General features: G+C 35.7%; 1 protein-coding gene across 2 annotated transcripts; it reads right to left on the bottom strand.

Annotated features, from left to right (window-relative positions):
- Window positions 1-3221: 3221 nt before the first annotated feature.
- LOC110753432 (lysine--tRNA ligase, cytoplasmic-like) lies at window positions 3222-9783 on the bottom strand. Of its 2 annotated transcripts, none has more exons than XM_021954341.2 (16): window positions 9637-9783; window positions 7649-7724; window positions 7363-7431; window positions 7080-7245; window positions 6895-6988; window positions 6243-6328; window positions 5826-5944; window positions 5677-5745; window positions 5368-5493; window positions 4954-5242; window positions 4766-4862; window positions 4513-4672; window positions 3934-4077; window positions 3764-3832; window positions 3540-3683; window positions 3222-3428 (listed from the first exon to the last, which is right to left on the bottom strand). In XM_021954341.2, exons 1-16 carry the CDS (start codon window positions 9711-9713, stop codon window positions 3243-3245), a joined length of 1971 nt encoding a protein of 656 aa, XP_021810033.2. In that variant the 5' UTR covers window positions 9714-9783; the 3' UTR covers window positions 3222-3242. The 2 variants fall into 2 exon arrangements, with proteins under 2 accessions (XP_021810033.2, XP_021810034.2); XM_021954342.2 differs by lacking the exon at window positions 9637-9783 and adding an exon at window positions 7926-8754.
- Between the last annotated feature and the right edge of the window lie 3182 nt (window positions 9784-12965).

The following is a 12965-nucleotide window of genomic DNA, read 5'->3' as shown; positions in this document are numbered from 1 at the left end:
TGTAGCTCGACAAATTTTTTTTTTCACTCCTACTAAACCCCAGTCGAAAACTGGAGCTCTGATACCACTTGTTGTGCGGAAGCGTCAACCAAATATGAGTGAAAAAATAAACAACAACTGGCAGGAGATAAATGGAACACAAAACAACACCAACAAGAACACCAAGATTTATACTGGTTCGGCAATGCCTACATCCAGTTTGGAGACGACGGAGTAATTCACTATAATCAAAGAGAGTATACAAAGTGTTTATCACTCAAGAAAACCCAAAGCCCCACTCACTCTCACAACAATTGAAGAGAAAACAATGATACAAAGCAAAGAACAATTAGAGAGAAATGTTTCTCTCTTTGGCAAGATGCCTTTCTTGCTATTTTTCTCTTCTACTCAACACTTGGTGGGATGCTTCAAATGGAACCATTTGCTTCCAATTTATAGCCAAAAATGCAAGAGTGTGAATGCAAGCTTCAACTATTCATTTGTTGGCTACCAAACTTACCAATGGATGGCTACCAAACAATCCACCCTTTTTGACTTCATAGTAAGCCAACATTTACTCACATGGGCAACTAACTTTGACTCACATGGGCAACTCCAAAATTCTTCTACATTTGAGCCAACTTTCAACAAACGCTCCAGTAGCATCGCTACCTCTCTTGTCATTTTGGCTTACTACATCTAGCAAGGAGGAGAGAGAAATTCAAGGCTCACCAAATCCAAAAGCTGCGCAAGAGAGTGAGGGAAAGAGAGAGAAAGAAAGAGCACACATCATCACTATTAACCGTAAGCCAAGCAAAGCCCACAAACCAGAAACGCTTCTCAACGGGCATTTGATATTTTTGTAAACATAATTCAATTGTATTCTCAATGTTATGCAACAGTCACAGAGTACTTTCCTCACGTATACTTTGTGAAGAACTTGATGGTTTTGATTAATCTGAACAAAGTTGATGATCTGGCAAGCTCTTTTGAGATATTCAAAGTATTTTGACATTTTAGTTCCCAATTGCTTTTCGACTTTGCCTGGAAGTCTTATTTTTAGCTAATTACAAAACACCCCCTAAATGTTTGAAGTCATTCTCAATATGGGCCGAGGTTTCAATTTCATCAAATTACACCCTAATATTTTCAAACCTGTCCAATTTAATTCTTCCGTTAAGTTGACCATGTGGTCAATCGTTAACTGCTGACATAGCCACTGGTCAGTCAATTGGTGGGTTGAATCTGACAGTAATTAACAACGGAAAAAGACAACAAAATTCAGAAACCAAGCATATCATACACCGGACCGAAGTGCATTTTTTCAGAAACCAGGCATATCATGCATGTAAACATACTTGTACAATTTTCAGACTTATTCTTAAAAAATAAAAGGAAAATTAGGTATTAGACATAATTAACTTTAGTAATTTGGATATGAGACATTAGGTATTTTGGTTTGGGTTTTAATACCCATAAACGAATAGGTATTTTAGATTAGGCCAAAGAGTAGGCCCAGATTTGTTGGGCCAGCTAAAATTAGACAATTATACCCTTTTTATTAAAATATTAGGGTTGGTCTCCCTTTTTATCAGATTAGATCTCTCTCTCTCTCTCTCCGCAGCAACGGCGACCACCGTAACTCCAACTGCTCATCTCCCTTTTTTATCAGATTAGATCTCTCTCTCTCTCTCTCTCTCTCTCTCTCTCTCTCTCTCTCTGCAGCAACGACGACCATAGCCTTCACTTGCGGCTGCGATGGAATTCTCAAGCTGCTCATCCCTTCGGCCTTCAGCGATAACTCCAAGGTCTTCTAGCTCAAGATGAAGAGCGATTACGATCGCTATCTGGCTGAGCCTACAGGTCTAGTATCTGCTACTCTTGGTTGGCTTTGTGGTTGTGGATCTGTGTCCCTTGAGCCGGGGTGTAAGAACAAAAAAAATTTGGTGGAAGATGATCCTACATGATTTTTGTACATAATATTTGGATTTATATTCGATTTGGGTATGATTGATTGTATTTCTTCATGTCTCTGTCTTTTGTTTCTGCTTGCAGCATTATATTTCTTTATTTTTCAGTAGGTGAAATTTTATACAGGTTCTACATGGCAGTTTTGGAAACTGCATGGCAGTTTTGGAAACTGCATGGCAGTTTTGGAAACTGCATGGCAGTTTTGGAAACTGCATTGCAGTTTTCATTTAATTACAATTGGATTTTTGCTCTTTCTTTGGCCTTCAACCTCACCAATTTGAAGAGTAAAGGCTACCCAGATGAGGAATTGGGTGGGCAAGAGAAGAGTAGAACTATTTCCTTGGCATTGCAGTTTCCATTAATGCTATGCAGAAAACCCTATTTTAAAAAGAGCAATCCAAAAGGCTTTTAATCAAACATAGAAGACATATAAAATGAGCAATTCAAAACACAAAACGAAAACGAAAACGAAAACGAAAGCGGAAACTGAGATGCAGAAAACCAAAACGAAAACGTAACCCAAAACCAGAAACTGCGATGCAGAAAACGAAAACGAAACCAAAACCAGAAACTGAGATGCAGAAAACCAAATTGTATTTCTTTCTACCAAAACCAAAAAATGAGATGCAGAAAACCAAAACCAGAAACTGAGATGCAGAAAACCAAATTGTATTTCTTTCTACCAAAACCAAAAAATGAGATGCAGAAAACCAAAACCAGAAACTGAGATGCAGAAAACCAAATTGTATTTCTTTCTACCAAAACCAAAAAATGAGATGCAGAAAACCAAAACCAGAAATTGAGATGCAGAAAACCAAAACCAGAAACTGAGATGAAGAATCTGCTTCGATCGTTGGTGGTCTTCGATGATGGTCGCGCGAATGGGTTGGTGGTCTTCGATGATCGTTGGTGGCTTCGATCGTTGGTGGTCTTCGATGACCGTTGGTGGTCTGGAGGTGAAGTTGAAGAGGTTTCTGGAGGTGAAGTTGAAAGGTCGCGCGAATGGGTTGTGATTCAATTTCGGTTTCAGTTGATGTCGTTTTGGTTCAGTTTTAGTTTGATGTCGTTTTTCAGCTTTGGTTTAAAACTAAATACTGAAAATGGCATATGTTGTAATTTTCATATTTTGTAATGGTATTTTTGTTACATTTTGGTGTTTGGCCTTTTGCTAATTAGACTAAATTGTATTTCTTTCTACTAAATTAGTAAAACTATATTATGGTTTAAAACTAAAGCTCCCAAAAATAAATTACAATATAAATTTCACTGTCTTAACTTGAAAAAGAAAATTCTTAACGATTTATTTCATATATAAAAAAGAAACATAACATTATGAAACTCGTCATCAAACAGCAACAGAATTCACGGGACACCAGAAGATTTTTAAAATTATGCCAGAAAGGTCTTCCAACATCAGAATTAGCACCTTTAGCAGAAGGCTCGGCATGTGGTTTCATAGCCGGGAAGAGAAGAACTTCCTATCCAACCACAAACAAGACAGTGAGAAACCATTAAAGGTGACATCTCACAAATGACCACAAACACAAGATTATTGAAGGGGAGAGGGAGGAGGGATGGAGGGCACAAACCTTGATATTCTGTGAATCAGTTAACAACATACAGAGCCGGTCGATGCCTAAACCCCAACCGCCAGTTGGAGGTAAACCATACTCAAGAGCTCTACAAAATGTTTCATCCAAAGGCATTGCTTCATCGTCACCTGATTGTCGATCCTGAAACTCAAACCACATATCATAAGGAAAAAAAAAAACCAAACAATTTATAATAAGATACCAAAACTGAACGGTGATACCTTGAGTTGATCAGCAAATCGTTGGCGTTGTACCACAGGATCATTCAATTCGGTGTATGCATTGGCGAGCTGCCCAACAAAATAACATTTGGTAACAAGCACAACGAAACAGACCAAAAGATGCCAAATAAATAAATAATTCAAACAAGTTTTCAAGTTGATAACCAGACCTCATGCTTGTTGATAAACAATTCGAAACGTTCAGTCAAGCCCGGTTTTGATCTATGCCACTTTGCTAAAGGACTCATTATCTCGGGATGGTTAATGATAAATGTAGGATTTACACAAGTCTCTTCCAGAAAGTGCCCCACAAGCTGCAATGATAGAAAATGTCATCAACACAAGAAAAACATGAGATTGCATTACCACATTAAAATGCCATTCCCTGCCACTCAATAGCAAAATTGGATTTATATTATAACCAGATATGTTTGGCATTTGTGAGAACCATTTGAATCAAGTGATGGAAATGGAATGATTCAAATGGTTCTTAATGGTTTACATGAAGTTTTCGTATATATGCACGGGCGTAGAGAATCTCAAAGTTATGTGAAATGTTTTTGGGATGAGAATATGCCATCATAATTCTCACTCTATTGAAACTGCGATGAGTGTATTCAGTGTCATTGCACCTATGAAAAATACCATTAGCTCCTCAAAAGACTCTAGTTCAAATTGGATAAAATATCCTGATTCATGTACTGGATTTAGAAGAATATTTTGGAAAGGGGAAAAAGAAAAAGATTTACCTTGTCCAACAAACGAGTTGTCGTTTCAGGAGGAGAACATATGATATCAAACTTCTTGCATGCCTCCTTAAGATATTTGTTAGCTTCATCACTAGAGAGATCTGCTGGATTTATGTTGAGATCTGCGATCTTATTTAATTCATCAACCATGTCGATCCTCCTGCAACACATACCAGTTAAAACCATCAGATAAGTTGTTTCAAATCTGTTTCAGTTATAACATGCATGACCAGTAATGAATTAGTTTACAGACCTGAAAGGAGGAGTGAAGTCAATCTCAATTGGATCCTTATCAAGCCCATTCGAGTGATACTTGATTTTGTATCCACCAGTGAGTTCCTTGACCATCTCTATTTTAGATTTAATATTATATCAGCAAAAAAATCCAAGTAGTTTTAAAGACATGGAGAAGTCCAAAAGAAGCATATGTTTGAGCCATACCACTTAACATTTCCTCGGTCAGGGTCATCAAGTCATTGTAGTCTGCATAAGCCATGTAGAATTCACAGGTAGTGAACTCAGGATTATGAGTCAAATCAATACCCTCATTTCTAAATTGTTTTCCAATCTCATAAACACCGGTACGAGACAGGTCACCAACAATTAACTGCTTGAGATACAGTTCAGGTGCAATGCGCATGAAAAGCTTCATGTCAAGTTCATTGTGATAAGTCACAAAAGGGCGGGCAGCCGCTCCACCAGCAATCATATTCATCATCGGAGTTTCAACCTGAGGGTGGGGGAAAATAGAAGAACCAAATGAAAAAGATAGAAAAGACACAAAATGTAAGGCACCATCAACAAATGGCCATGAAAACGCAATGGATACAGAAAGCAAGCTGATGTAAGACTAACCTCCACGAAATCACGCTTGTCCAGGAACCTTCTAACATATTGAATGATCTTAGATCTGGTCTTGAATATTTGTCGAACCTCGGTGTTCAACATTAAATCCAGATAACGTTGACGATAACGAGTTTCCTGGCAAGAAATACAATTAACTTAACATGTAAAATAATGGAAAACGAGAACAGTATAAAAATTTGAAAACTAAGGGAATAACGTAGTATGACTACTTAATCAAAACCCAGAACTGTAGTCCTAGTGTTCTCACAGATACTGCAAAAAAAAAAAAGGTGTAAAAGTTTCTTCATCAATCAATACCTGGTCTTTTAAAATATAAGTTTCAGGATTCCTTGGGCTTCCTGGGACCCATCCATATCCATCAGTCTTCTGCAGAAGTTTATGTAATATTGGAGTCAAAATAGGAGCACAGACAGCATTAAAGCAGTAAAAATACAAACATTGCTCACCTTCGCATTAGCATTATCAGAAGCAGGACCAGCTTTATGCCTTGGCATCATATGAAGACAATGTGATAAGACTATAAATGATCTTGGGAAAATGCTCAGCTCCCCCCTCTTCGTCTTCCCTAAGAGAAAGAAACAAACAAACAAAACAGAAAATTGTGTAATCCACACAAAATGAACAGTTCATAGTCCCGAAACATACAAAATCCAGCAGAAAATTATGTCACAAGTCAATGTAGAGGAAATGAATTTGTTCCTATAGTGCATAGTAAGTGAAACATAAAACTATAATCTGGATTACACCAACAGCTATTGCAAAAACACTTGTGCTTTGTAAGTGCTTATTCTACTGGATCATATAATTCGAAAGCAAATTATTATAAATAACAAGAAAAAGGTACAGCAACAGCTATTACAAACCTGGGAACCCAGTCACTCCAACAATATCACCACGCTTAACACTAGAATGGAACTTAGAAAATTCAGATTCATCCAACTCTGATTTGCTGCGTGAAAAAATGAAGTCAATCACACATAAGGAGAAGCAGAATAGTTTGCATTTATCTAAAAAGGGGTGAATCCAGAATTTTCCATGGGAGTGAGCATCCAACAACACTTCAATACAATAATTAGCTTTCCACTTTCTACAAGACCAACTTCATGCCATCATCTGATCAAGGTATTTTTATTTCATAGGATTGGAAAATTAGATGGAAGATGAGAAAAGATGAAAAGAATCAGTTGATCTTATTTACACATAAAAATAGTATTTGATGACTAGCAACTCCAGAGCAAAATCAAACTTAAACCAACTGCTATATAGAGTTTCACCAAAGAAACTATATAGACTTGGGCATGCTGTGCTCTGTGTGTGTGCCTGCACATATATACTAAATACAACTAAAAGCTTCAAGCAATTTTTAAACCCTAAAAAAGATGATATAAGAATTGTTTCAGATAATAACAAATGCAAAGATGGCAAATGTAGTTCATTACATTGTTCTAAAGGCTTACTACTACATTAAGATATAAATTACCGGAAAAAGAAGTCGGGGTGGCAACAAATTTATACCTTAAATCAGCCATGACTTGAACCTTTTCACCGCCACCGTGTAAATCATAAAAGAAAAGCTTAGAGCTGGAGGATCTTTTGCTCATGATTCGCCCTTGCATAGGAGTAAAATTATTCACATCAACAAAGAGAATGAAAGTGATAGATGATACCCTAAATAAATATAAACCCCTAAGTTTGAATACCAGCTAGCGATGCACTGATCTCCTCCCGATGCTCCCCATTGCTTAAGTCGTCATACTTTTCTACATATTCAAGCAGAGTCATTGAAACAAAGAATTTGTGAGGATATGGATTTTTATTATCTGCCTTCTGTGTAGCAAGATGCTTCAGCCTGTTTTCAAAGTATTGCTGCAACATGATAAAAAAACAAAAGAAGAAAAACGGATGAGGCTCGGGTCATATAAATGAGTGAGAATAAAATCCACACAGAAAACTATATTACACAGAGTAATAATTAATGTATACCGTTGGGTCCATTTCTTCATCTTCAGTAGCTATATTTTTCTTAACCTGCGAGCTTGCTGTGGCAGCAGCCTGTAAGATAAGATCAGAGTTCAAGTGACTATTTAGTATGAATACACTTTCATGGTTGTTGAAATATTAATTTTATGCCTTAAAAAAATCACCAAAATATATAAGATTACTGGGAAACCAATACTTACATATAATTAAGCACGCCACAATTATTTTCATCCTTTTCAAAAGACCAAAGAGAGAAAAATAAATAAAAGCATGCTAAGATATTGGGTACCTGCTTTGCCTTCTCCACCTCTTTTCGCTGCCTCTCCTCTTCCTTCTGCTTGTTCTTCAGCTCCTTCTTGCGTGCACTGTAAGCATTCCACAAGATTCAAAACAATCAAAAACGAAAACCCATATGGATTAAAAATAAAAGAAAACGCGTCATGGACAGAAATTAACATATTTTTACGTTCATTATTGTTTGGAACCCAAGCAAAATGCCTAAAATCCCTCAATTCAGAGGCGATTCCCTTTCTCAGGGACCAAACAGGGTTCTAAAAGGCACGTACTTTTTGCTCATAGTTCCTTCCGATTCCATTGTCAAATCTGAGACCTCTTTCGTTGTTTCGTCAACAGGGCCTGCCATTGCAGCGACTCCTTATGTGAAGGGAGAGCAAGAGGGTTTGTGGGTTTATGTGTGTGTAGTAGCTAGGGTTTGGCGTTTGACTATTACGCGGGTCGTAGAAATAAACTGGGTAATTTATAGCAAGCTAAAACCTAGATACACTAGGATAATATAGATTTATTTAACCAAACACCCCTAAGATCTTAAATTATTTTCACAAAACCCCTTTTTTTTTAATTCCTTCAAAAAAATGTTGATTTCATAAAAGAAAATATAAAATGACAAATCTGCCCTTAAATTTATAACTATAAAATAAACAAATAACTAAAAACTAAACCCACCAGCACACACACTCCCCCTCTACCCTCTCGACAAACACCCACCCGCTCAGGGGTGTGGGTGGGGATTGAGAGTCGATGGGTGGGGTTGGATCCGAGATATCAGGGGTGGCGATTGGGAGTCGTGGGTGAGGTTGGATCCGAGATATCAGGGATGGCGATTGAGAGTCGATAGGTGAGATATTAGTTTGGGGACATTTTTCCTAAAACTAAGGTGCCAAGAAATCAAGGTGGGCTTTTGGGCGGTGGGTGGGAGTGGGACTTTAGGTTGATGAGGGCTGTGTGGAATTGTGGGTTAGGGAGGGGGTGTGTGGATGTTGTTCAGGGAAGGGGGGTTTGGACCAGAGAGAGAGAGAGAGAGGAATAGGAAGATAAGATAGAGAGAAAGGCCATGGCTGACAACCATCGCCGCGGGTTAGGGACGGGGTCTCTCGTGAGTGAGGTGTTTGTCGAGAGGGGAGGGGCAGTATGTGTGCTGGTGGGTTTACAAAAAAAATTGCCTTTATGAATTTAAGGGCAGATTTGTCATTTTGATATTTTCTTTTTATGAAATCAACAATTATTGAAGGAATTTTAAGAAAAATGAGTTTTATGAAAACAATTTAAAATTTTAGGGAGTGTTTGAGTTATTTTCAAAACTTCAAGAAGTTTTATGAAAACGTAAAAAAAAAATTAAAGGGTGTTGGTGTAAATAGCCCTCCAATAAACTAGGAAATTTAAATAAAATCATACTAAAATCTAGAAACTAGAGAACTTAGGAACTAACAACAAATAAGGAAATTTGCTAAAGTGTTTTTCCTTTCCCCTTTTTACAACGAAAGGGGCTGGTCTTTATGTTAGGCGGGTCGGGTCGGGTTACACTTTCTAATTTATGTTAAAGTTTTTTTTTAATACTTATTTTTGTTCAAGTATTTTTATTTTCTCCTTTTTACAACAAGATAATACTGGTGCTGGCTTTCCTGGCAATATGAAGATACTAAGGTGTTAAGACATTTTAAGTTGGAATCCTTATGTTATTAATTAAGAAAAACTATTTAATTAGTATGTGTTTGAATGGAAAACGGCACTAACAAATGCATATATTATAAAGTCAACTGGGAAAAAAACCATTTTTATGCCAAACTAATTTCAATCTCAAATGGGTTCCCACCACAGCGGTGGTCGCTTCCCCCATGACACCACCGTTTGAACCCCAGAGTCGAACTTCAATATAATAATAATTAAAAAAAAAACTAATTTCAGTCCCTACTAAACATTTCACATAATAGTCAGTCTATAAGAAAATGACCAACCAAACAGGGGGTCTTAGAAACATACTTTTTGGTCATACTTCCTTCCGTTTCCATTGTCAAATTTGAGACCGCTTCCGTTGTATCGTCAACAGTGCTTGCCATCGCAGTGACACGGTATGTGATAATGTCAGGTAGAGGAAGAGTGGGCTTTCTGGGGTGGTTTTTTTGTGCCAGAGTGTAGCAAGGTTTGGCATATATATAGGAACGAGGTTGCCGAGTAATTCACCTTTTCCTTACGTAGGAATTCCTCATTCCTTGCTAACCAAGAAAGTCTAGAATTAGGAATTCTTTATTCATTTTTTTAATGCGGGAATTCTTCATTCCTTGCTAACCAAGCAAGCAGAAAGTATAAAAAAAGTATAAGGTTGGGGAATTGTCTTTTTTCTGTATAAAAAAAGTAAATCAAACATGTGGTTTTTTTTCAGTTTAAAGAAAGGAAAAAAAAGGGACCCTCCGCATACATGCCATACGGTTTTACTTCGACCCATCCATGTCAATTTCTGTATCTAAATACTTTTATTTTTCACATATATAAATCAACCCAAACACTTTTATCACCTTTCTTGGTAAAGGTAGAATAGAAACCATGCTCTGCCAATACTTAAAAGTCAAACATCACCTCTAGATTGGGCTTTTCCTTCATTGGTGGACTGTACAGAGAATTTGGAGGCTATTATGTGTGCTTTAGTGCCTTTTTTTTTTAATGATAAAGAAGAGAGATGCATAAAACAAAATGGAAATGGTTTCCTTTCCATTGAATGAATGAATTCATTCTGATCATGTGAAAAAACAAAACGAGTCCGAACATTAAGCAGTTTCGGACGTTCGCACTAGAGAATAGTCATATATATATATATATATATATATATATATATATATATATATATATATATATATATATATTTATTTATTTATTTATTTATTTATTTATTTATTTCCAAAGTTAGAAAGGGGAGAAGAAAAAACTCACATACACAGGTACCATTACCATGGGGTGGGGATTTGAACCCATAACCACTTGTGAGAACACCATTGGTATTTTTCACATATTTCTCAATTACACCAAAGTGCATTTTTCAAAAACCATGCATATTATCATACATGTAACATACTCATACAATTTTCATACTTATTCTTAAAAAATAAATGAAGATTAAAATACAATTTAAATTTCACTGTCCTAAATGAGTAAACATATGTAAGGCACCATCAACAAAAGGCCATGAAAACGCAATGGATACATAAAGCAAGCTGATGAATTAACCTCCAAAAAGTCAAGGTTGTTTAGGAACCTTCTAACATATTGATGGCATGTTTACTAATCCATAATTGAATTAGGAAGAATTGAATTGAGGATGAGTTGGATTGAGAAGAATTAGATTCCGGATTCCTTATTGAAGTTGTTTACTAAACCATATATGGATTGAGGAGACTTAGATTCCGGATTCCTATTCAAGTTGTTTACTAAACTATATGGAATTGGGGTAGGAGTGGTATTAATTACTAAAATGTCCTCGTTGTTGAGTTAAAGTAGATGGCAAATTTTGAATTTTTAAAATTGCGTGAGTATATAATGGGTAAAAAAAGATGAATTCCTAATGGATTAGTTTTTCAGGAATTAGAATACCACCTCCTACCTAAGAATTGAATTCCTCCAAAATCATGAATTCAATTCTTAATTTTTAATTCCTTGATGTGAAGTAAATGCATGAATCATCCATAGGTAGAATTCAATTCTTGATTTGTAAACACACCATGAATGATTTGAAGTCAAACCTCGGCAGTCAATATTAAATCCATATAAAATTGATGATAATGAGTTTCCTAGTGAGAAATACAATTAAGTTTACGCGTAAAATAATGGAAAACAAGAACAACATAAAAATGTGAAAACTTAATACAAAATAACATAGTATGATCAGAGTGATTTGATGGTGAAGCATATGATAGGTGATTCTCACCATATAATCGCTTAAAATCACTTAAAGTGATTATATGGATAAGCATGTGAGAGATCTTCTCCCCATAATGGTGCGTTTGGATGAAGGAATTCTAATTTTCATAGAATTTGTAAATGACGGAATTTCTAATTACAACATTTAAAATTACGTCAATTCCAAATTTCAGTGTATGGATATCTTGTATATAGAATTTTGGAAATGACGGAAATTACAATTTCTCTTGTTTGGATAATCATAGAAGGAATTTTATAACTGAAACTAGCAGAGTAAGGAGGCTTAAGAATAAAAAAGCATGCAATTGTTAGAAGTGAGAAGTGATCAACTTGACATTAGCTTTCATGCAAACTCGTTTCTTTTGCATTCTTTCAACAATTTATTAAGATCTTCCAAGAGGTTCAAGAGAACATATTCGATAAAAGTAAAGCAAGTAACATTTAAATCTCTTAAACAAAAACATTCAAAATCGACCATTTTGCTAGACTTTGGTACGTGTTTTCCCCACTAAATATAAACAAGGTTGTTATAAATTTTTTGTTTAAATGAGGATGATTCATAAGGACTCAGATACAATCAAGTTGTTCCTTTAATAAAATAAATAAAAACTATAATCAAGATAAAATCATCTATATTACTAAAAAAAAACATGTGTTCCTTACTGTCTAAGGTACTTGTAATAAATAAAAAATTAATAAAGATAACATGAGAATGAAAAATGTGTTATATGCCCTTGGTGAAATAAATATAAACAACATTCCCTTTTTTCTCTCAATTGGAAGTGTCTTCAACATGAGAAATTGTTTCTCATTTTCTATAAACCAAGTGCATGCCTTCGATTGTTCTCTGGACTAAGTTCTGGAATTGCATTAACTTCATTATATACTTCTAATGGATCAAGCTTTTGTGTGGTAGCATTGATAAATTGTTTGAAAGAAGAAGCCATTTTAGCCACTGAATCATCAAGAACATTAGGGGTACCTATTTTCTTTGGTGGGCGAATATCATATGATGGTTGATTTCTTTTCTTTGGACATCTAGAGCTGGGTGAGACATCATCAATGTGAGAATTCTCAAAACCTTGAGTATCAGCACCCAAGTCAACAAAATTATTGGGTTCACTATCACGGGTCATAACCTCAGCAACTTCAACACATGTTTCAGCACCTTCTCCAGTAGCTCTATCTTTGCCACATAAATCCACTATATATCCCAATTTGCAATTACTTTATATCAAAAAGTTCTAGCATCTTCATAAGACTATCAAGAAAAAAAGAAGTTAAATAACTCTAAATTTAACACAAAAATATCATAGTCATGCAAAAAGGTGTAATTACATTGTAAATTACCTTCACATACTCGTTTCAAACATTCTCTTCATCTATAATAATCATCTTTT

The sequence above is a fragment of the Prunus avium genome, chromosome 1 (genome assembly GCF_965620075.1).
Source record: "Prunus avium chromosome 1, drPruAviu1.hap1.1, whole genome shotgun sequence".
Lineage (NCBI taxonomy): Eukaryota > Viridiplantae > Streptophyta > Magnoliopsida > Rosales > Rosaceae > Prunus > Prunus avium.
Note: the sequence above shows the minus strand (reverse complement) of the source record. Positions and strands in the feature narration are given on the sequence as shown.